Below are 24923 nucleotides of genomic sequence, written 5' to 3'. Positions count from 1 at the left end.
TTGTATGCTGAACAGAGACAATATTTTGTAGACAGTGTTTTTCTAAAAAGACTCAAGTGGAAATAAAGTCTGACGTACTGAAGACAGAAATGATTTATTTTCTCCAGCATTGAGACATTTGAGCATTATGGAGACAGCGGGCGAGGAGGAGAGCTCCTTACATTCCTAAAAACCATGAAAACAGCAGAGAATAGACTGTAGTGTCGAAGAGCAGAGGGGAGGTGCAGCAGGTGGTCCCACCCTCACCCCCACATGGTGCAGAGCTCCAAATATCCTCACACAGCAAAGCTTCAAATGGTCTTTTTATGAATAAAATCAACAAATTTAATAAAACAGGTTCAGCAAACACAGCCAACAGGTTTCATCATTTACACCCCAGGAAATGGAGTCATCAACATCATCGTCATCATCACATAGCTGAAACTAAATCTAAGATGCTGCTTTTTCCTTTTTTCATTTACAGCCTGAAGGTAAAGGTTTGGAGAAGATTACGCTCGGCAGGTTTGTGTGAGGACGATGTTGTAACTCAGGAGGTCAGAGGAGGCACACTTCCTGTCTGCATCAAGTGTGTGCGTGTGTGTGTGTGGGGGTGTGTGTGTGTGTGGGGGGGGGGGGGGGGGGGGGGTGTGTTTGTGCGTGACAGCTGGATGGGAGGGGGTGCAGACTCACTGAGGGTCTCAGACTTTAACTTGAATTTCATCTTAAATCTTCAGTTTGCAGCAGCAAGAATTATTTCCTAAAGCAAGACAAAAAAAGACATTTGCATTAAAAAAAATATGAAAAAATAAAAGTGTAACTCTATTAATTGTGATGTGACTCTGAATGAAGTGTTGGGGGATCTGAGACAAGCAGAAGATAAACATCCTCTAAATGTGCACAAAGGTTAAAGTCAGCCGATGGAGCGCGCTCTCCTGTTAACGTTTCTGTGAGCTGCTGGAAGAAGATAGTGTCCCTGATATGTTCCTGCATGCAGTAAACTCAGCACGAAGCTGCAGATTTACAGGAACTTTATGGCCGTCATAAACATCAATCTACAGAAAACACGAGGACTATAAACGCTCCGGGTCACCTGGTGCAGGTCCTTCACTTCGTGCCGTTGTATTTGACCTCCTTTCCGGACTTTTGCAGCGCCGTCATCAGAACATCCACGTCTTTGTCAGACTCGATCCAAACCAGCTTCTTCGGCAGGTCAATTTCAAACTTCACATCTGGGAACAGGAACATAAAAACAAAATCACATGATGTCTCTGCCTCCCTAAAACAGTCAGCATTTCCACTGATGGGAGGACGTGCTGTAAAAACAGAAGTGATACTTGGATCATTGAGTCACACGAGGCTAAAAGGAAAACAGCAGCATCAGGGGACCTGTGGGCCGAACGTGAGGAACTGGATCCTCTGTAACAGACAGGACAAAACATGCTTCTGGTTTTTGCAATGGTTGCTGCACAGGCTGAGACCACCTTCACTAACTTCTGATGGGCACATGCAGTAAGGAAAACTGCTCGGGTCAGCACAAAAAGGGCTGCTTTTGGGGAAAAGAGTTAAATGTCATCACTGCACGTAGCTGAGCTGCTCCCAGTTTGGATTCAGGAGACACACAAACTCTCTACCTTTAAGATTAGGCTTCAAACTTTCATAGCATATAGTTAGGGCTGGACCAGGTGACCCTGAACGTTCCCTTCACATCTACCCCCCCCCCCAGCATATCCCTGACTCTGCTTAGGGCTGCTCAATTAATCGAATTTTAGTCACGATTACGATCTGGGCTTTCAATGATCATTAAAAATGACTGAGCCGATTATTAGCCCCTCCCTCGTGCTTTACTCTCGCGCTGCCCCGTGTGGCAAATCGAGCGCACCTCTCTGCATTTCGAACAGTATCACAACAATTAAGAGTAGGGCTGGGTATCATCACTGATTTCTAGAATCGATTCAATTCAATTCAATTCGATTTGAATCTGTGAAATGTTGACAGTCAGAAATATTATAATTCAGATCAGTACATTTACATAGTTTTGTACCTATATAAAGGAAGCTGACACTCCAAGACTTTACCAAAGGTGTGAGCATCACAGCAGATGCCTTTGTGTCAAAGTAGCTGAAGATAAAACACAGAAAAACATGAAGGTTTTCCTGGCCTGGGATTTTATACAAATATTCTGCAGTACATCAAAAACGAAAGAAAACCATTAATCAACATATGAACATTACCTCTGAAGTTACAGCGGTTTTATTACAGACACGGCTAAGCGTTTTGCATTTTGCATAATTTTAAAAAGTTTAAATTTGTTCAGTATTGAACAGCAGAAATTAGGTTTTCTTTTCAGAAGTATTTAAAACGAAAAAAAAAAAAAAAAAACGTCGGCCGACAGCGCTGTAAACAACGGCAGAAAGTGGCCACTTTCATGCGTAAATCATATATAAATCATATAAGGCTTACATGATTTACGCATGAAAGTCGCCACTTTCTCATTACTTTCATATATTTTTTTAGTAAGTATACAAAACATACAAGTTTCATTATATAATTTTTTAAAGGGATCTTATATGTGTTTTCACTCTTGTATGCTTTTCATACAAGTTTCATAAAAGACAGATAAAAACTTTATAAGATATATATATATATATATATATATATATATATATATATATATATATATATATATATATATATATATATATATATATATATATATATATATATATATATATATATATATATATATATATATATATATATATATATATATATATATATATATATATATATATATATATATATATATATATATATATATATATATATCTTTTCCATATGGGGTGGTGGAAGCAAAACAGCAAAAGTAAGAGGGAATTCATGACGATGTTTATGTGAAGCGTAGTTTGGATCTTCTTTTGCTGCTGGTTCGGTCAGTATAAACTATAAAACTAACAGCTTTATGATAAGCGCAAAAAGGGCATAAACACACAGCGCGGACCCGCGGATCAGAATCAGCGAGCTGTCGGCTTTCAGCCCCAACCGTCAGCTGAGAAAGGCAACATCTCACTGATTCTGATCCGCGGGTCCGCGCTGTGTGTTTACGTCTTTGTGCAGAATCCGTGTTCCTGCTCTCATTTACTGTCTTAGCTGTTTGGTGGTTGTTGAAATTTTGTGATCTCTCACCTGAGATTCTGGCATTTCGGGCAAAATAAATTTATATTAAAAAATAGATTCAGGATTTTAATGAATCGATTTTACGTTATCCAAGCCAGAATCGATTTTAATCGATAAATCGATTATAAAAACCCACCCCTAATTAACTCATTCAACGTAAGTTGAACTGAAGCCCACCAGCAGTAAAAGTAGACCTGCAAGGAGGTGCAAGGTTTGCGCACGTAAGGGATTGCGCAGTGAGACAAAAATGTGGTGCAAGTCTTGTTGTGTTTCACTGCCAGCCGTGAATGAGTTAAGAGGACCCGAGGAAAGCTCGGAAAGCTCAGCAGAAGTTATTTGGAGAGGAGAGTGACTGCAGTTGGTTGAAAAGAGAGGTAAAAAAACAAACAAACTTCAGTGCTGTGGAAACATTATGGGTTCGCGGAGTCAGACGTGGATCAAGTAGACATAGTGTGTAAACTTTGCTACGGTGTCATAGCTGCACCACAGAGCAACACTGCAAAGTTCACTAAACATAGATGTTTACATTTTTCATTTATTTTTTATATTGCAAACATTTGCACTGTTATCAGTATTTGCACACTATTTTATATTATTTTTTAAAGTCATTATTCAATACATTGTTATTGTTAACCCTTTAAATCCCCGTAGAACTGGAACCGCGTAAGCTAGCGCAATAATTTGTTTTGCATATGAAACCAGAGGAGTTGTACTTACATCTTGTGCCATCAGCTTGTCCTCGGTCACGGTTTCCTTCCACATAAAGCTTTGCAAAAATTGCATAAAAAGCGCTTGCAAGAACAAAATCATAATATTCCAGAAACAGGCTTTGCCGATCCGATCAGCTGTTCGTAACACTTCCCACACTGAAAAAGACGTCAACACGAACTATCGCATGTCCGCCATTTCCTGACAGACACCGGAAGTGACGTCATTTTTCGCGGAAAATGTAGTTTTTTACTTGTAGGCCTTAAAAGCCTATACTGGTGTTTTTATAAGTCATGTTTGACTTTTCTGAATAGTTTCTGGGATGCTTAGAACTCGAATTGCACTGCTGGAAATAGTTTATTTTGATGCACCTGCTGTTTTCTTTGCAAATTTGCATCATAGGATTGTTTTTTGTTTTTCCTGCAGTATATAAAAATTGCTGTATCTCCAAAATAAAACTATGAAGACACTCAAAATAAATTTCCTGTTGTTGTAAACTATTTTTTGCAACTTTTTTGTATTTAACGTTTTGAGGAATAAGCCTCTTAAATTTCCCCAATATATGTAAAAAAAAAAACCATTTTCAATTTTTTTGTAGTTTATTGCACTTTTTTGCAATTAATGTAATTACTAATGTAATTAATGTAATTAATTACTGACTTAATGCATACATATTATTAAAATATGGGCTATAACAGTTGTATTGATGTATAGCAACTTGAAATGCTCCCACAAATGGCACTACAGCATGTAAAAATATAATATAAGCTCTGGCGGACTTGGTTCTATAGTAGGTCTTAAAGGGTTAAATAAATATCGTCAAATAATCAAGATCTCAATTTCAGTGAAAATAATCGTGATTATCATTTTTGCCATAATCGAGCAGCCCTAACTCTGCTCAATACTTTAATCTCCTCATCGCTCCTGTGACAGCAGAGCTAACACTGTGAGGCGGTGATCCTCCAAATGCTTTAACTTTCTACAAAGCTCCAGGAAAAATGTAGATAATTACCCAATCCAATAATAATTGCAGAGAGTCAGGTGAAAACCATAACCGTCTGCATGAGCCTCACATGCCAAGTGTATGATTGCTCCGTTTATACTGGAGTCTCTCCACTCCAGTATAAACTAACTGCTACTATGAGAGGACTCTGTATAAATAAAACTGAACGATCAGCCTCACCTCCCATCTTGTTCAGGATCCTGGTAACAGCTCCTGAGCATCCCTCACACGTCATGGCCACCTCAAACTCGTGCTTCTGTCAGACACACATCAAAGTCCGGTTAAAGTGAACCCCACACCTCATTTCCTAAAACATGTACCACATTCACAACAAAGTAAGCCGAGCAGAGCAGCTGCAAGAGCCCCCGGTTATGGTTTAAAGCTACTTCAGAACAAGAACACTCCTGTACCCTGTGCACGGACATTTAGAAAGCAGCTACGGACTAACGTTAAACTTCACGCCGACAAAACTGCATAAATCTCCCCTAAAACCTTACAGTCATGTCTGAAGTGACGTGTCCTAACCCGGCGAACAGACCGATGTAGACTTTTGCCTCCACGTAACTACACGGCTCCAAATACTCCCAGGATGGGACTGCTGTTTAGCCGCAAGCTAGCTGCAGTTAGCACAACAAATACCGGATATCCGGGTTAAGAATACCAGATTTTCAAGATTTTCAAGACCGTTTTCACAATGTTTATATCTAATATACATAAAATAACCCTTTAATCAAAAATATTTTTATTTTAACATGAACGGTACACTTTTAGTTTCACTTGGCTAAATAGGTTGGTTGAGTAAGCTGAACAAGTTTAATAATAATAAAAAAAATTTTAAAAACAAACTGCATTATTGTAATCCCAAAAAGTTGATGATTAATATGCAAACTGTCGTGACCAATGACTAACAACCACTGATTGATCAGAGGCCATGAGTACCATTTACAGAGAGTTGGAGAAGTCTGCAATCATAACGTAGTAAGACTGTGAAAGCTCCTCGATTCAGAGATAGTCTTTACCTTGTCCTAGCTACCCCGGTGCACACAGCAAGCGAACCTAAATCCTTAAACGAGTTTCCAAAATAAAAGCCCAATGAATCCGAAAGCAGATTTGAGAATATGAGAACAGAGCGTTTTAGTCTACGTAATCGTATTCCTTTCGATAAGCTCACGTAAAACTCGTGATTTTATTCATTTCAGTTCAGTTTCAGTTTTATTTGTCATATGCACGTTAGCACAGGGTCAACATTGCAATGAAATGTGTTTGACGAGCAGCAGTCACTCAGCAGCACGGTACAGTAGAAGAAAATATAATAAAATAAAATAATAAAATAATAAATAGACTTTTTAAATATGAATATCAACAATAAAGTGGAGTGACCAGTGCAGATTAAACAGAGTACTTGTGAAGCTGCAGGGTAGCTTCTGAGTGCGTCCTGTGGACTGTGTTGTGTGTGTTTAAGTGTTGTGGTTGAGGTATGGCTTGGTGGTCAAACTGTTTTTAAGTCTTGTAGTCCGAGCAGACAGACTCCTGTAACGTCTGCCAGATGGTAACAAGGAGAACAGCTGATGTGCTGGGTGGCTTATTTATTTATTTTATTGTGTAGAAGTGAACATACAGGACTGCGCAAATGGTAACAGAAAACTGAGAAAAAAAGATTAAACCAATAAATAATAAAATAAAATAAAACGGTTTACCAACCGCCACGACATTATAATCCGTATCTATGGCAACGGGATCACGTCGAAGGCCACGACCGTCCCTCTCGACAATGTCATGTGACCACACCGCTGGCTGTCTGTTGGAGAGTCGAGCCCGACAGAGCACAGTCCCGCTTTGCCTTCAATCTGTGCTGCTTCGCCACCATGAGCACGATACGAAAATAAAGCGGCCTGCGGCGGACTGAGAGCTGATAACGAGGCCAGGAGGACCGAGTCCGCGCGGTGTCTGCGAGGTAAGGCTGGCCGCTGCTGCCGCGGCTCGTTGTTTACTCCGAAAATGGCACCGCAGCACACAGCTAACTATGGCTAACAGCTAACCCTCCGTCCACAGCCGGTTTTGCGGGACCGTGGGCTCGTTTATTGTGTTTATGGCGGGAATGCCCGCCGGGTCTGTGTCCGTTGACAGTTTAAAATGATGCGAGTATCGCGCTGACTGCCGTTAAAGCACCGGGGGGCTCGGGCTGGGGCTGTCACGGTTTACCTGCACAGTAAAACACACAGCAGCTCATATCTGTTTTAACGCGAGGCCCAGAGGACGAAAACAGAAGAAAAAGAAAATACCAGAAAGTAAATAAACATGACAAATACGCCAACTCGGCTGGCGCGGTTTCTGAAGAGCAGCTGGGGTCAACATCTGCACAGGTGCACTTTAAACCTCCTCCTGTTTGTAGGTAAATATATAAAGGCTTCTTCTCTGCAGATGAGATAAACACGTGAGATAACGAGCTCATTTTCATGTTGCTCAGCCATCAATGTACACAGTGTTCCACAGCAGCAGGCTCCGTGTCACATTTACCTGACAAACACACGCTGATGATGATCATTGGCCATTAGATTAAACCAGAGTGTAAGAGAGAGAGCATCGGGACACACCTAAGCATCAGGACGAGCTCGATCAGTAACGTCTAATCGTAGTTTCTGAGAATGGCTGAATGAATCTTTATAACTCAGCAGTGTTTCCTGCTCAGGTAAATCACTTCCTGCTCACCTGGGCGACATTTTAATTTATATACTTTCCAATTTGATTATTGGTGTGAAATAAAAACACGCTCATTTGTCAGCTCAGCCGGCCGAGGAGGCTTTGAATCAGCTGTATGCACAGTGTTACAAATATCACCCAACAACAGCTGAATGTCACGCTGACTGCTTTTAGGCCAGAGAGTTCAGTTATGAAGGTACTTGAAGATGAGCACCTTCGAAATGGGATATTTAATAACTGATTGCTTTGTTCTGTGGGTGAAGCCTGGAATATAAAGCAGCTGTGTGGGAGCACAAAGGCGAGAAGCAATGCTGCAGGACTGAACCTTTCTGTTACATAGTGAAATAAAAGCCCACATTGAGCTGCTGATGCTGTTTTAAGTGCAGAAACTATGCGCTGTGCTGTTCAGGCCTCTCGTGTCATGACTCGCTGTAAAAAAAAAACTAACAAAAAAATGCTGAGTCGCTCCTGATGGCGACACTTTGGCCACGCTTGGTGAACCGCTGCTGGGAAACACGCTCCTCTGAAGAGGAAGTGCCAGGAGAAGTCAAGCCTCAGAATTGTCCCCTAAAAACCTCTTTCGGCTTTTCTTCCGAAAGCCATCAGACACAAACAACGAAGCGTGTGTTTGAAACCTTGTGCGAGTACGAAGGAGGTCATGAAGTCTGTTTAATGTAAGCATGATTAACCTCACAGCAGCTGTGTTATTGGTCATATAATGTCATTAAGAAGGCTCCAGCAGCGCAAACACGGTGCAGAGGTCCAGTTCAGGGACTCGTGCAGCAGCCTGTGAGCATGCTCAGTTTCTGACTCTGTTTTTGTTTTGCTGCTGCCAGATCTCATTCTCTTCTTATCTCTTATCTGTTTGCAGTGGACAGGCGTCCACGCTGGACTCCCTGATCTCACTGCATTAGGATCCGTGAGGCTGGGAGAGACGACGCCCGGCTGTCTGCCAAACCTTCCCACCTAGCATGATGGCGTCCAGCGACGTAGACGGCCGAGGCGAAGGTAGTAAAGTCAGGACGATGGTTAAAAATGATACGGCGCACGAACGTGAGCCGGGGCCACAGTCACACAGGGATTATGTGTAATCCCAGCTGGCAGGTAGACGGTGAATCATCAAAGCAGCTTTCACTTCATCTACAGAATCCGTCTGTTGGCCGGCTCGCGTCTGGTTTGGTGGGAGGTCACGGCCAGACACGACGTGCTCGTTATGAGCGGTCACGACATAGATCTGTGAGCGAGCATGTTCAGTTTGTAGATGTTGAGTACAAGATTGTTGGCTGAAGTTTGATGTTGCTTATGTCGTGGTTTCATTGTTACACTCGTTCATGTTATTTAGCATGTAGGGAGGGAGCACGGGAAGGCACGAGTGTAACTGTGCCTCTGGTACAAAGATTAAAGCAACACAGCGGAAACGAGTCCATCAGAGAGGCAGCTCAGAGTCAGAGAGGGTGAGATGGTCTGAGCATGTGCAGAGGAGTGAGGGTGGAGGATGAAGATGGAGTTGCCAAGCAGGAGGAGAACAAGAAGACATGCAGAGGGGTGGTGTGACAGAGGAGGAAGGAAGGATAGGAGGAGATGGAGGCAGATGATGCGCTGCGACGACATGTACAATGTTTACCTCCAAAAATCAAACTTGCCTCCTTTAAAAAGCTGAAAGGTCGGAGAGGGTCACTTTATCATCATCAGTAAAGGAACGCGTCAGAGTCTGATTCAGTCTCTGCATTGCTGAGTAGTTCTTCATGTTCTTCAATGTTAATTTTGATTGGTCATCAGTTATTAGTTAATTCAAAGAATCAAGCTTTTTTTCTTCCCATCAGTATTTTCAGATTAAAGGTCGTGTTTAAGGCTGAAGAAAGTGGGTTGCTCTACAGTTTGTTTTAATCCTTGAGTGTGATGGCAGTGACCGCCTGTCTGTTTGGTGTCTGTTGGTCGCTGATGTGCTGCCGTCAGTCGTTCTGAGTTCTTAGATAAGTCAGAGATGGTTCCTCAGTGTAGCAGCACAAAGTGGGTTTTACTTTCTAAAGACTTTAAACACATGCAGCTGCTGCAGCGTGTGTGCGTTTGTGTTCCTGTCTAGCTATCTTTGTGAGGACCGAAATCTTCATTCTGCTATAATTGTGAGAACCAACAGTCACTTGTGAGGACACACTCACCGGTCCTCACAAGTTTGAAGGCCTGTTTGAGGCTCAAAATGTGGTTTTAGTGTCAGGGTTACAATTAGGTTAGGCATTCATTTTTGATGGTTAGGGTAAGGGGCTAGGGAAAGCATTATGTTAATGAAGGTCCTCACTAAGATAGCTGAACGGGCTTGTGTGTGTGTTGTGTGAGTAATAGAGTTTTATGTGTGTGCTTAGCATTAATAAGCATGTATGTGTGGACTGCAGATACAGTGGGGGTGGGGTGATATAATGTCCACTTTCATTTATAATTGAAAACCTCCCTTTGAGGCTATTTTTAGTTTACCTGCTAGTCTGAGATCAAATAAAGAGCAAAGATAAGAAGTGTTTGGTGACAGGTTCATGAGTGCAAGGCTCGGGTTCCTCTGAACGTAGTTACGATGCTCTCAGATCTTTAAAGACGCTTTTATAACTGTTAGTTTTATAGCGCTGTGTCTCAGCTCAGTTCACAGCTTCCTGCTGTTCTGCTCTCACGTGGAAGTACTTCCAGTTTTTATCATGAAGGGATAATAAGAGTCATGAACAAGTACTAAAGCGCCACATTATTAAACACAGCACTGAGCCTAATGTGTGCCTTCAGGACTTCCTGCTTATTGCAGTCAGGTGATCTTCAGTTATCACCGTGTTTATAGTCATGTGCAGCGAGCCTCATGCACGGCCAGATCTGAAGGGTTTCTTCTCCAACTTCAAGTCTTTCAGGTCCTGTAGTTTGTCACTGAGAGTGTAGGTGTCAGGTCACATGACGAGGTGGATGACACCTGTGTGTGTATATAACCGGAGTCACATCACTGTGAAAGGTGACGGTGCAGGAAAGCTTGCTTACACACTGCTGACTGACATAAGACAGGGCGGTAAACACATCAGAGGGTCACGTGATGTCAAACACATGGTTTTCGTCTTTGTCTCTTTGCCTCTCGTCTCAGCTTTGTTGTCCGACCAAAATCCGTCTGAGCTGGACGCTCTGTGTCCGTCTCCTCCAGGACCGTCCAGACCCCAACGCAACTACGAGAGGATAGGAGGACAGGCGGGGACCTCGTGAGTAAAATGCCTTCGGACTGTCCAATTGTTACGATCCAATGTTGTCAGTGTTTTGTGTTAGGCGTGACTGTTATGTGTTTCCTGTGGTACTTTGAAGGTCTGTCTTATCTCAGTGTGTTCAGTTTACGCTTCCTTGTCTCGTCAGTTCTGATTTGCCCCAGCTGTGTTTCCCTCCTGTTGTCCATTCCCTGATTGCTCCCTCTATGTATTTAAGCCCTGTGTTTCAGTTTGTCATGGGTTGTGATCACTGTGGTGTTGGTATCTTAGTTTTGTATATAGCTGTAAATAGATTTGTAAAGTAGCAATTGAGTATTTTTTTTTCCACCTTGTATATATTGTTCACTGCAGCAGCCTAGTAGGCGTGAGACGCCATTTTTGTTGATTAAGTTTTCTCCTGTTTTTCATGTAGCGAGTTAGGTAAGTGAATTGTCTTTTGTTTGGTTTTTCATTTTGTGTAGGAAAGCGTAGGGACCATTAGGGAGTTTTGTTTGTTATTTTTGGCACTGCTCACTGCTGAAGCAAATAAATGGCTGCTTAGCATTTTAAAAGATACTATTGTTTGGGTTCTTGTTTTGGGTGGAGTGTGGTGGGCAAATTTTTGTTGCGTTCAGGACACACCTAGACTTAGAACGTAACACCAATGCAGGACGTGCAGATCTGGCTGGTCTGATTCTAACTTCATTTTTCATGCTGCAGTTTTTTCCAGACTCTGATCCACCTGCTCAAAGGGAATATTGGTACAGGCCTGCTGGGTCTGCCTCTGGCTGTCAAGAATGCAGGGCTGGTGGTAAGCATACCTGCAAAGGTCACATGACACAGAATTAGTCTGAGCCTTTAAACGCCACACAAACTCGGTCTGTGTTTGTGTGCAGCTCGGACCCATCAGTCTTCTGGTCATGGGCATCATCGCGGTTCACTGCATGAAGCTGCTGGTGATGTGTTCCCACCACCTCAGTGCAAAGTGAGTATCTCGATTCTCGCTCTTCAGCCCTCAAAAACACAATCATCTGGTTTGATTTCCTCACATCCCGTCGTCCTCCGTAATCCACACAGCCTCAGCCCACACACATTCAGATAAAAGCTCACTCCTGTTCTTCATCTAACGCAAACACTCGATACAGGGATCGGATGGGAACACATAATACACAGAATAAAAGCTTCTTTTTTTTTTTTTTTTTTTTAAATGTTTCTCAAAGTAATAATAATAATAATAATAATGGATTGGATTTATATAGCGCTTTTTAAGGCACCCAAAGCGCTTTACAATACCACTATTCATTCACTCTCACATTCACACACTGGTGGAGGCAGCTACAGTTGTAGCCACAGCTGCCCTGGGGCAGACTGACAGAAGCGAGGCTGCCATATCGCGCCATCGGCCCCTCTGGCCAACACCAGTAGGCGGTAGGGTAAAGTGTCTTGCCCAAGGCCACAACGACCAGGACAGAGAGCCCAGGGATCGAACCGGTGACTAGGGCTGGGCCATATTATACCGTTCACGGTAATACCGGTATAATGTTAGGCAACGATAGGAAAATGAAATATCGCGATAGAATGGGAGTAAAACGCGCAGTGCCTTTGTTTTCATACGCACATGGCCGATTGTTGAGTGAAACAGAAGGGCTTTGGAGTTGACGTCACGCCGCAATGCATTGTGGGAGCGCAGCTCCATTTTCGGGGTCTACGAATCAAAACAAACACACTGTGTTGGAACGACGACGACAAGAAACATGCTTAAAAGCAGCTCAAAAGAAAACGGACGGTATAGAGACCGATTGCGTCCAGAGGCGAAGCAGCGGTACTTGAAAAAAAATAGAGTGCATCGCAAATCTGGACCCATTTGAAATACGGCAGTGGAGTAAAGACCCAGACGACTTACCGCCACTGTCCTACCCCGATATCTTCACGTATCTTGTTTGTGGAGTAAGCGCTTACACAGCGAACCAGTTTCGTAATTACAAGTCACTGGAGGCGCACATCCAATTTACAAATGGCTGGGTGCAAGATTTGGCTATTTTCAAGCCGCCAAACTCTGAGTACGTCGTCAAAGTAAGTCAGCTGGAGTGCACCGAGTGAAATAGCCATTTTTCACCCCCCACCATAATTAATGTTACACATTTATCATTTAACTGCTAAAATATCGTTATATTATATGCCCATAATTGTAAAGTACATGCAAGTTAACACATTGATAATCGGGTAAATTATTAACGCCAATTTGTGTCCTTCCTGTCTCATTTCATTTATTGTCTTTACATCAACCAATCAAGTCACTCCATTCTATGTTTGATCGCAATTTCTATAACTTCTGAGACCACCAACGATGATATTATTCAGCTATAAAGTGTGATGTGAACATATTTAGAACTTACCGGAATGAAAATGTCTTGAGCACACCAACTGATATCTGGAGACGTAACAGAACTTGATATCAGCTCGTCTCATGGCTGCTATCCAGGCTAGACGCCTTCGTTTGGTAATATCCGATACATGAGCTCCTTCATGTTGCTTCCAGGTTGGGAAAGCATAAAAAGACAATCCAAACTTATTCCCGTGCCGGTCGTAAGATCGAACATTGCAGCCGACCGCACAGCAAGTACGAACCATGGCTATGCTTTCGCTTCTTACTTAGACCCCCAAAATGGCGGATCGGGCCAAAATCCTTTCCACGCCCACCCCCGTGACATCACGCTCCAAAGCCCTGATGAACCAGAATTGGTTTGTAAAAATGGTGCAACTTCCGTGATGTGGAACTGGTTTGGTGTTTGTCCGTCAGATACACAACAAAGCACATTTTTTTGCAGAACATGCAAGCGGCCGTTGTTATTGTCGTATTTGTCGGACTAAGATGCTCTTAAATCTGGGAGTAATCTGGGTCCTAAACTCCGTATACTTCAGGTCAAACAACACTGCAGCATCACTTAGAGTTAAAAACTGTCTAAATTCTTTCATCTTTAATAAAACGATCAGCATTGCTGCTTTACCAGGTGTAACTATAAAGTTTAACTTCCAGGCATCCATGAAAACAAAAGTTATTACATTTAACGGAGTTAGAAGTTAGCAGGAAGCTAGCGGAAGTTAGCTCGCTAGTTTCGCTAGTTACCTAAGCATGATATTGCATGTTCTGACTGAGAGATTTCTGAAAAAAATCAAACGTACAGCTCTGCTATCACTTCCAACATAAATGAAGACAGGAAACTAAACAGCAGTGACGTTTGTAGGGTTACTGAAGTTGGGCTAGCTGGTATATAATGATGTGCTACGTGATCGCTAGCGACACAGCTATGTTAGCATAACATAAACAGTGAAGCTGGAGGACGAACACTAACACTTTTCCACTTATAAAAGTTAACGTTAAGGTTCCTCATGGTTAGAGACAAATGCAATCGCATGGCAGGATGCTGTAAACGGACCAAACTTCAGTCAGGAGAACAACTGAGATAATCCATCCACAATACGAGGTTAGTCATTAATGTACTGCAACAACATGGGAATAGAGCAGCTGCCAGAGAATTCAACATTAATGAATCAATGGTACAGAAGTGGAGGAAGCAAGAAGAATGAGTTTAATAAAGTTTGATTTATCTGACTGCTTTGTTTCGCTTAATGTGCCTTATAATCCCGTGCACCTTATGGTCCGAAAAATGCATACTGCACACTGCAGTTTAATGTTGCAAAGCACCTCTTAACTTCAGTGGATATTATACATGGTTATGCTCAGGATATGTCAGCCCATTTCTACTGGAAATGCCTTTTGGTTAAACTTTCAGCAAGGAATTTGCATTTGCACTGTTACATTTTTATAAAGCATAAAAACCAGCTTCTTGTTTAAGTGAAAATAAATGGAAGGTTGTCTTTTTGCGCTAGTAATGTTGTGGAGTTGTATTTTGTCTCGCATCAATTATATCGTCGGTTATATCGTTATCGCAAATTTTCAAATATATATCGTGATAAATATTTTTGGCCATATCGCCCTGCTCTACCGGTGACCTTCCGGTGACAGATGCGATTCCCAACCCCCTGAGCCACGGTCGCAAGTAGCTGGAGGCTCAGCAGGAAGACTGTAAGGTCCCGGTGTTTGGACGTGGCTGAGAGGATAAGTGCGTCACTTCGGTATAACTTTACGTTGGGGCAGAGCGGCTCTTTGTTCAAATGAGATGTAAAATGTCAGGAAAATGCTGTTTTTCTTTCACTGCACACACGCCTGGAAGCAGCAGACTGTAAAATAACTACCAGCCCGATTGACGCACTCACCTGATGTTTGCAGCAGCTAATGTGTGACCGGCAGTGTGTCAAGACTTAAGAGATGAATCCTAATTGATTCTGAACAGATTTTAATGATCACTAAATCACTGATTTCTACTTTCCACAATAATGCAGTAAAACACACATTTCAGCTTTTATTTTGAAAGTTTTTTTTTTTGGAGATACCTCATTTATAGATGAGGTAGCATGAGGCACAAGAGCAAATTAAACTGGGTTTGTGGGCCGGTGTCATGTGACGCTTGTATCATGAGAACAAAACGGTCTGAGTCTGTGGCTCTGCTGAGAAATCAGCTGTATGTTGATGCACAGATCCAGTGAATCCAGTGCTGATGATGAATCCTGTCTGTTTTACGATGTCTCTGAGCTGCACGTTTTATTTTATTATTTTTAACTAACTGTAGAGGTCAGGCTGGGTTTCTGTAAGCTGTGCTCGAGTCCTCGTTGCTTTGAGTCTTTCTGTTTGAACTGAGTCCTTCATGCCTTTGCAGCAGCTCATTTTAATCTCCTTTGCACTAAAACCACACTCGTCCTTGCATGTTTGCTCTGCAGCGGCTTCGTTGTGTTTGCTGTTGTTCCTGCTTGAGGCTCATCAGCTGTCACAGACATTACCAAACACTGTCACCGTGACCTGTGATCAGCCCCACCTCTCCGTGGCGATCGCCACATCGGTTCAGTTTTAGTGGGATTACATAAGTGAAGCCATGTGGCCGAAAACCCAGAGTACCGGGGCTTATCTGTTTTACAGCTGGTGACACGTGGCAGCTCAGCAGATTAGTGCAGTCACTATTAGACTTTAATTAGTGTACTACCTGTGACTGTGAACCTGCCCATCCACCCCTCGCCCGCCCTTTGCCCAGTTCACACGGCGATCCATTAGCTGGGATTAAAAGGATCAAGGAGATCGCGAGTGTGAACGGACACCTCTGCACCGTCACGCATCAGCTGAGGAGACACAGAAGTGGTTGCGGCCCTTCCTGTTTTTAGAGGTTTAATTTTTGCCGAGTCAGTCGTCACTTCTCTGATTCTGTCATAGATATGGAAGAACCGCAGTTACCCAATAAGGGTTAAAACTAAACTTCATTTTCTTATTTCTTTGTCAACTCGTTGGGCATGTGCACCTGTGTTCAAGCCTTACTAAGGATTTTATTGTTTTTAACTCTTCATATATAACGTTTATCTGTTTTTACTTCAGAGGGTTTCTGCAGGCTTTATCATTTTTTAGCTCATTTCGTGTGCTTCTGGGCTCCTGAAATGTCCCAAAGTCAGGGTATCTGTGAGCTGCTCTGTTACTACAGTAACCTCGCAGAAGCCATGTTATGGGTCAAATGATGTCATTAAAATGCTCCAAAAGCCTCCAACAGCACAAACACGTCCAGAAGTCCAGTTCTGGTGACACTAGCAGACAGCTAGCAGCTACAGCTGCCTGTGTCACCATCCACCTGTCAGTCAGAGAGGCCACGCTCCTGATCGTGCAAGCTTTAAGCCTTAATGCGATTTAAGCAGCTGAGTTATAAATCATCTATAGAGACTAAACCAGTGTCTGTGTCGGTCTGTAAACATGTGGGAGCTGGCTCACTGCTGCCTCTGCTGGACACCAGATGAACTGCTTTGTTCACACAAGCTTTGGAGCTTAAGCTTGTGTTCAGGCGGTGTTTACTGCAGTGAACTTATAAACTGTATATTAAAGATGGACATGGCTTGTCCAGGCTTGAAGCCAGTACTTTAAACCTGGATACCTTTATGTCCAGCAGAGGGCGACTTTTCTGTGCTGGTTATTTTCAGTTTGGTTATTTGGCTTCATGTCAGCTGAAACTGACTGACGACACCCCCCCCCCCCCCCCCCCCCCCCCCGCAGGATGAACCGACCATCTCTGACCTACGGCGAGGCTGTGCAGTACGGGATGGAAAACGTGCCGTGGCTGAGGCGACATTCACAGTGGGGAAAGTAAGAAACACGCTCACCTGTTCTGCTCGGTGTTTCTTTAGACACGTCAAGAAAACAAATTAATTTTAATATGTAAAACATGTAAAGATGTCAGATTTAGTCCCACAGGCATAAGAAAAAAACAAATAACAAAAAACGTAAATTTTTTAAAGGAAAGGAAATTCTTTCAGACCTGTGAACCTCAAAGAATTAAAGATGTGATCAGAGAGACGTCGTCCTGTTCTGTGTTTTAACTGTTTCATCGTCTCGCCCAGGCGGACCGTCAACCTGTTCCTCATCATCACACAGCTGGGCTTCTGCTGTGTCTACTTCGTCTTCCTCAGTGACAACGTCAAGCAGGTCAACACACTCACATAATCAGATGCACTCACAGACTCACCGACAGACACACCGACATTCACAAACTCACAGATGCACTCACAGACACAGTTTAATTGTCCCTGTCAGCGTTACAGAGTGAGGTGTTTTTGTACCATGTGATTTTCACCTGTGGTGTTTATTGGGCTGATAACCACAGAGCTGCAGCCAGTGTGACCTCAGTGACCTCACAGATGTTTTCGTTTTGTTTAACTGATCTGAACTTCATAAATCAGTACGGATCATTTCTTCATAAAAAAAAAAACAAGACTGACTCTGAAAGTTATAAAAACTAAAAGTGAAACTTTAAAAGTATCCTAGAAGCTAAACTAAAGTGAAAATGAAAGATTTAAAGATACATTCAAATAAAAAAATGGAAAGCTGTAATAACTCCAGATCAAACCCCTGCATGCAGGTCAGCCACCCAGAAGGCTGTGCCATGTTACAACAAATTTTTGCAAAGTTTTGCACTCATGGAAAACCTGAAAATGTTCTCCAGAAGTAATCTGTCCTATCAGGCCAAGCGTGAGGAGGCACGCTGAGCTTCATCCACCTGCCTCAGTTTAAAGAAAGTGCAGACAGACTGACTGTAGAGTAAACACATGATCTAATAATTTTATGGATGTTTGCATGAGTAAATATTTAATTATGTTCGGTTCATACTCCTGTGGTTTTGTCTTTACTGAGAGAATAGAATACCATGAAACACACTGATATGGAGGAAAATCAGACGATCACTTATTTCAGCAGGGAGTGTGTGAGGTGATGGAAATGATGGCGATCAAGACAGGCTCAGTTTGTGTAGTTCAGTTTTTAGCCACTAGGGGGTGCCGCCTGCCTGCATGTATTTTGTGTCCGCTCATTTTTGCTGAAGCAGCAGTCAAACATCTGGTGGGCGGTGATTTTACTCAGAGATTCAGACTGACTCGGCTCAGTAAATACAGAGCCGTGTGTTGAAGAGCTGAGCAGAAACATGACACAAACACAAACACAGATCTGAAATATCCACAGTTTTCAACCTTCGGAGAACACAACATTCCATTTCCAGGTGGACAAGCCCCATGCTCTTACTTTGAAAGACACGTGATATTTGCTCTGTTATTTATTTCCACAGAGAGAATTTCGTATGATTTTTATGTCTCAGAAAACCTGCACACACTGCCCGAGCTCTAGCTCTGATTGGTTTGAGCCTGCAGACGATCTCTATCCAGTCCTGGGTTGTAATCACTCCTTTGGTGTTTAAGACCTTTTCAGCAGAATGAGCATCATCCTCTCTTTATCTGACCTGCCTTCACCAGGTGGTAGAAGCTGCCAACGCCACCACCATCAGCTGCCAGACAAACTACACCAACCAGACCCAGGTCCTGGTCCCGAGCTTTGACTCCCGCCTATACATGCTCTGCTTCCTGCCTGCCATCATCCTGCTGGTCTTTATCCGCAACCTGAAGTGCCTGGCCCCGTTCTCTCTGGGGGCCAATGTGGCCATGACGGCTAGTTTGTTCCTGATCTACTACTACTCACTCACGGTGAGCCGCAGGTTTCTCTCTGATTCGATTGCCTTCAGTCAAGGTTGTAGCCTCGTTTTTCACCCTCTGTGGTCTCATTAAGTTGTGACATTGAGCAGAAGCTTGTTTGTTACCTGGATAAGTAAGAGCTCCCTGCAGCAGCGCGTGGTGGAGAAGGTTGTGCGTGCAGCCTGTGAGATGACTGTGGCTGATGGATCATCTGAGCAGCACATTTGGGGATAAGCAGAGCATAAAGGCCACTAGCAGCTTTGAAAACAATCTGGATCTTCTGCTGCTCGGTGGGACTTTTTCCTCTCGGCATGAGCTCTGATTTGAACACCAGGATGATGATGATGATGATAATAATAATAATGTACTTTTTTTAATCACTTCAGATAGTTTTCAGGGTTCGGGCTCATCCTGCTGACCTTTTTTAATGAAATGCATCATCCAGTCAAAGTTTGCAGACAGAAGGTTAACTCGGTGCTCCTCTGCAGATACCTGCACACAGACACATGCTTTATAATAAATCATGCACAGGTAGTACATTTAGTGCTTAGGTGACCCTCCATCTCGCAGTAGAGAAAGAATCATTCATGTCCCAGACCAGAGTTTGAATTTTCAAAATAAGAGCCAAAAGATACAGAAATAATGGCATGTGTCTGACACAGCTGGCCGAGCTGCTTGCGTGGAGCTCTTTGAGCGGATGCTCTCTTATTTGTATTGTTGTGAAGAACAGGGCTGTCGTGCAGATAACATTTAACACCTCACTCCATCTGTAATTTTTAAGTCTGCAGCAGTTCATTTTCATTGTGCAGCTTTTTCTCGGCTAATCATGTTAAGAGTAGCGAGGATGCGATTAGTTGAAGAACAGCTCTAACTGGCTGTGGATCTATTTTGTTTTGTTTCTCTACAGAACATCTCAAACCCCACTGACCTCCCAAAAGTTGGCAGAGCTAAAGACTACCCTCTCTTCTTCGGAACGGCCATCTTTGCCTTCGAAGGCATTGGAGTGGTGAGTGAGTGGCTGATGGTAACACATGCACGCATGTGCTGCCGAAAACTTTATGACTGTATCAATGTGAAACACCTGTGTGCCTCGATTACGTGGATTATAAACGGCACTGTTATCTCCCCCTGCATTACCGTTGGATTTCTTTATGCAAATGAGGCATCATGCATCACGCTGCTGTGGGGGGGGGGGCTGGAGATAGGAGAGCAGCAGGGGTCCAGAAAGAGGGGGATTACACCAGCACGTCCCACTGACCATTTTTAATAACAGAGTGTGGAATGTAAAGTCTGTGAATGATTTTACTGTCAAAATCCCCGTGTTCACCTAAACAATTCAAAGCAATATTTCAAGATGATCGAACACAGTTCACTGCAGTTCCAAGTTTTTAAAACGATACATTAAAAGATAAAAGCTCAGATGTGATAAGACTGTTGACTGTGCAATTAATGCAGGTATACAAACTTTGACATCACTATAAATATTTTCAGATTTACAGGCCCATATAGCACAAAGAGACGGTGCTTTTTAATCATTTTTTAAAATCGTGTCTTCATCAGTGCAGCAGATATCACGTGTCACAGATCTGGAATCTGTGCAGCTGCGAGTGTCAGTGTGAGTCACCTGTCAGAGTAATAAAGTGCATTCTGGGTAAACTTTGAGGGCTCGTGTCAACATATGAAAGGTCTCCTGTTAGCTACATAGGCCAGGCTCACCTTCATGCTGTGACTCCTTCACAGTCATTTTCTAATACTGTCATATTTGAATTAAAAAGTGCCATATTTGGATGAGCAGGCGACCATATGCCGCATGACTGAGAGCGGCCGGCTCGGGTTCGAGTCCAACCCGCGGCCCTTTGCCGCATGTTTCCCTCCGCTTTCCGGTCAGTCTTCTCTGTATCTGTCGAAGACAGAAAAAGGCCAAAAAATATATATATATATATATATATATATATTTTTTTTTTTTAAAGTGCCAGATTTGCACCCACTCTTGTGTACGCTCAGAGCTGGAAGGTATTCACAGTATGAAGCACAACGTGAGTCAAAATCAGTCGTCCGATTTCAGAGCGTTTAAAGTCCACCGCCGCTCACCGGTGACCATTGAAGCACACACGGTGTGTAACCCAGTGTTAATGTCACAATTACTCATTACAGATACATTATTGATATGTTATTATTTCACTTTATTGATGTTTATTTAAGAACATTTGCCTCATTTTGACATTTTTCAAAGCATCGTATGACTCTCGCTAACATCTGCCCTGCAGACACGTGTGTTTCAGAGTTGGCCTTTTTCCTGTCCATGCAGAGAAGCTTGTCTTTATAATGATGAAGCCTGGCTGATAAGCTACATTTTCCAAAAGCTCCATTTAATTCAGTTAAATCTGGTTTATAAAAAAGCAAAGCTTCCTGGCGAAGGCGAGCTTTCAGGGCATCAGTGTGAGCAGACACCACTGAGCCTTCACGTGTCACTGAAATGTCCCGCTAACAGCGTTTCTCTCTGCAGGTTCTGCCCCTGGAGAACAAGATGCAGAGGCCACAGAGGTTCACCCAGGTTCTCTATTTGGGCATGGGCATCGTCACCTTCCTCTACATCAGCCTGGGAACCATAGGATACATGTGCTTTGGAGAGCACATCGGCGGCAGCATCACACTGAACCTACCTAACTGCTGGTGAGATACCGCCACAACGCTCAGGATTAGAAATCGAGTCGAGTCGGCATGTTTAAAAACATTTGTGCTGGTTAATGTCCTACAGCACTCAGAGAATCACATAAGACACCACAGGATGGGTGGAGTCAGCTGTGCACTCAGATGACTCCACCCAAGCACATCTCCTCCTGTTGTGTCACCAGTGTTGGGAAGGTTACTTTTAAAATGTATTCCATTACAGAATACAGAATACATGCCCCAAAATGTATTCTGTAACGTATTCCGTTACGTTACTCAATGACAGTAACGTATTCTGAATACTTTGGATTACTTAATATATTATCATGCTTTTTACAACAACGTGAATGTACTATTGCTGTGTGATTTATTACTATTACTGAAGGTCCGCGACTCCGAACTGTAGTAAAGGGACCTCAGACTAATACGGCGGGGTCCGTGTCAGCTCGTAGCCGAAAAATAGCTTTACTTTGTTGTGTGGGTCACCTTTTCTTGCGAGACACAGAGAGAGGTGTCGAAAGGCTGCTCCAACGGAACTTATTGTTTTCGGAGGAAAACATGAACACGGTGTACAGTCGAGTCTTAATAGCTTACTTACAACTGGGCTCGTCAGGCTCTCTTCTTGGCTGAAGTGGTTATTATTATATTTACATGCTTCCAGCTCCCGTTTTTCCTCGATGACAACTTGTACCTTTCCACTCCCCTTTTTCTCCCTCCTCGCGCTCACAGACACTGCCCATGATGCTACATTCTTTAGAGCTATGCTTGTAGCATTCTGCCTATTAGCTTAGCACAACAACAACAACGAAAAGGCGCTCTCTCACCCAGGAAACACACAGTCGCAGAGAGAGAGAGAGCGTCGCCCTGTAACCATGGCAACCGTAACGCTGCCGCCTGGAACAACAGCACGTAGCTGTCAAACAAAACCCAAACAGTCCTGACCCGCGACAAAATGAAACAGGAAAGTACCGCAGTGTAATCCATTTATTTCAACAAAGTAACTGTATTCTGAATACCACCTTTTTAAATGGTAACTGTAACGGAATACAGTTACTCATATTTTGTATTTTAAATACGTAACGGCGGTACATGTATTCCGTTACTCCCCAACACTGTGTGTCACTGCCTCAAACCTCCAGGAACATAAACTATTGTGTGTGTTTGTGGTGCAGGTGCGTCTCAATACACAAGTCCAAACCTCCTAAACTAAACTGAAGCACAGTGTGGTACGTCCAGACTCAGCAGATGTGATGTGCCGAAGAGCAAAGAGACTTAAATCTTCATTGTTTAGAAGAAAGGTGGCAGGATTGGGACCCAGTGTCTCATTAAAATATTAAAACCTGTTTTACTGTGTTTTAGACCCATAGATAGTAGGGGTGCAACGATACTCGTATCAATATTGAACCGTTCGATACAGTGCTTTCGGTTCGGTACGCATATGTATCGAACAATAAAATTTTTTTAATTTATTTTATCAAATCAAAATCAAATCAAATCACTTTTATTGTCACATCACATGTGCAGGCACACTGGCACAGCACATGCGAGTGAAATTCTTGTGTGCGAGCCCCACAAGCAACAGAGATGTGCAAACACAACAACACAAACGAGCAAAATACAAGAATGGCCAACCTGAAACTAATAAATATATGTACAATATATAATAGTGTATGCATTTCTGGATGTGTATACTAAATATTTTCCTGTGTATGTGTGTGTGTGTGTGTGTGTGTGTGTGTGTGTGTGTGTGTGTGTGTGTGTGTGTGTGTGTGTGTGTGTGTGTATACACACATTTTTACAAATTAAATAGTAAAAAAAAAAATAATAATAATAATAAAATATACAGAGTTGAATATGTGCAAAACAAGTGGCATTTATATACAGTATGGAGTGCATAATGTTGAAGTTCCAGTAGTGAAGCTGAGGTGTCTATGAAGTGTTCAGCAGTCTGATGGCCTGATGGAAAAAGCTGTCTCTCAGTCTGCTGGTACGGGACCGGATGCTGCAGAACCTCCTTCCTGATGGAAGTAGTCTGAACAGTTTATGGCTGGGGTGACTGGAGTCCTTGATGATCCTCCCCGCTTTCCTCAGGCAGCGCTTCCTGTAGATGTCTTGGAGGGAGGGAAGCTCACCTCCAATTATCCGTTCAGAGCACCGCACTACTCGCTGGAGAGCTTTGCAGTTGTAGGCGGTGCTGTTGCCATACCAGGTGGTGATGCATCCAGTGAGGATGCTCTCAATGGCACAGTGATAGAAGGTCCTGAGGATGCGGGGGCTCATGCCGAATCTTTTCAGTCTCCTGAGAAAGAAGAGGTGCTGCTGCGCCTTCTTCACTGTTTTGTTTGTGTGTACTGACCACGTAAGATCTTCAGCCAGATGTACTCCAAGGAACCGGAAGCTGCTCACTCTCTCCACAGCAGCGCCGTTGATGGTGATGGGGGTGTGTACTTCTCTGCACCTCCGGAAGTCCACTATCAACTCCTTTGTCTTTGCGACGTTGAGGGTGAGATGGTTGTCTTGACACCAGTGGGTCAGGGCGCTGACCTCCTCCCTGTAAGCCGTCTCATCACCGTTGGTGATTAGACCCACCACTGTAGTGTCGTCCGCAAACTTCACAATGATGTTGGAGCTGTTAGTGGCTGTGCAGTCGTAGGTGTAGAGTGAGTACAGGAGAGGGCTCAGTACACACCCCTGTGGAGCACCAGTGTTCAGTGTGATGGGGGATGAGGTGATGCTGCCCAGTCTGACCACCTGGCGTCTGTCAGACAGGAAGCTAAGGATCCAGCTGCAGAGGGAGCTGCTCAGTCCTAGATCCTGCAGTTTCCTGTCCAGCTTCGAGGGAACGATGGTATTGAATGCTGAGCTGTAATCTACAAACAGCATTCTCACATACGTGTCTCTCTTCTCCAGGTGTGACAGGGCAGTGTGTAGTGTCAGGGCTATGGCATCATCAGTGGACCTGTTGTGGCGGTATGCAAACTGTAGAGGGTCCAGTGAGTCGGGTAGTGCAGAGCAGATGAAGTCCCTGACCAGCTTCTCGAAGCATTTGCTTACGATGGGGGTCAGGGCTACAGGTCGCCAGTCGTTCAATGAGGAGATGGTGGAGGATTTGGGTACAGGGACGATGGTGGCCATTTTGAAGCAGGCTGGGACTACAGACAGAGAGAGGGAAAGGTTGAAGATGTGTGTGTGAACACTCCAGCCAGCTGGAGTGTTCAACTTTCAACTTTCCTTCTGATGATGCTGTCTGTGTTGAGTGCTCAGTGGATCTGCGCTCGACAGTGCAGCCTAGGCGGAGTAGTCGAACGCAGATTCACTGAACGCAGGGCAAGCTAGCGAGACAGAAGTTAAGCTCTCCTTGCAACATGGCAAATTGAACCTCCCCC

General features: G+C 43.4%; 2 protein-coding genes across 3 annotated transcripts in view; one reads left to right on the top strand and one right to left on the bottom strand.

The window, feature by feature from the left end:
- Positions 1–75: 75 nt before the first annotated feature.
- On the bottom strand, positions 76–5520 carry atox1 (antioxidant 1 copper chaperone). The gene is made up of 4 exons (XM_085286849.1): positions 5362–5520; positions 5045–5120; positions 1070–1208; positions 76–736 (listed from the first exon to the last, which is right to left on the bottom strand). The coding sequence occupies exons 1-3, from the start codon at positions 5365–5367 to the stop codon at positions 1084–1086; spliced, it is 207 nt and encodes a 68-aa protein (XP_085142975.1). The 5' UTR covers positions 5368–5520; the 3' UTR covers positions 76–736; positions 1070–1083.
- Positions 5521–6595: 1075 nt separating this feature from the next.
- Positions 6596–24923, top strand: part of slc36a1 (solute carrier family 36 member 1) — a 39194-nt gene continuing 20866 nt past the window's right edge. The window contains exons 1-10 of one of the 2 annotated variants that reach the window (XM_085286817.1): positions 6596–6818; positions 8436–8572; positions 10728–10782; positions 11482–11572; positions 11658–11746; positions 16907–16996; positions 17251–17335; positions 18652–18879; positions 19775–19873; positions 21374–21540. In XM_085286817.1, coding sequence (XP_085142943.1) covers positions 8536–8572; positions 10728–10782; positions 11482–11572; positions 11658–11746; positions 16907–16996; positions 17251–17335; positions 18652–18879; positions 19775–19873; positions 21374–21540 — 941 coding nt within the window. In that variant the 5' untranslated portion in view covers positions 6596–6818; positions 8436–8535. Of the gene's footprint in view, positions 6819–8435; positions 8573–10670; positions 10783–11481; positions 11573–11657; positions 11747–16906; positions 16997–17250; positions 17336–18651; positions 18880–19774; positions 19874–21373; positions 21541–24923 lie in introns of both variants that reach the window. The other variant, XM_085286809.1, reaches the window with a different exon arrangement.

This window comes from Mchenga conophoros, linkage group LG2 (genome assembly GCF_057382185.1).
Source record: "Mchenga conophoros isolate Kocher_MC1m ecotype Shallow Benthic linkage group LG2, M_conophoros_male_GT1.1, whole genome shotgun sequence".
Classification (NCBI taxonomy): domain Eukaryota; kingdom Metazoa; phylum Chordata; class Actinopteri; order Cichliformes; family Cichlidae; genus Mchenga; species Mchenga conophoros.
Note: the sequence above shows the minus strand (reverse complement) of the source record. Positions and strands in the feature narration are given on the sequence as shown.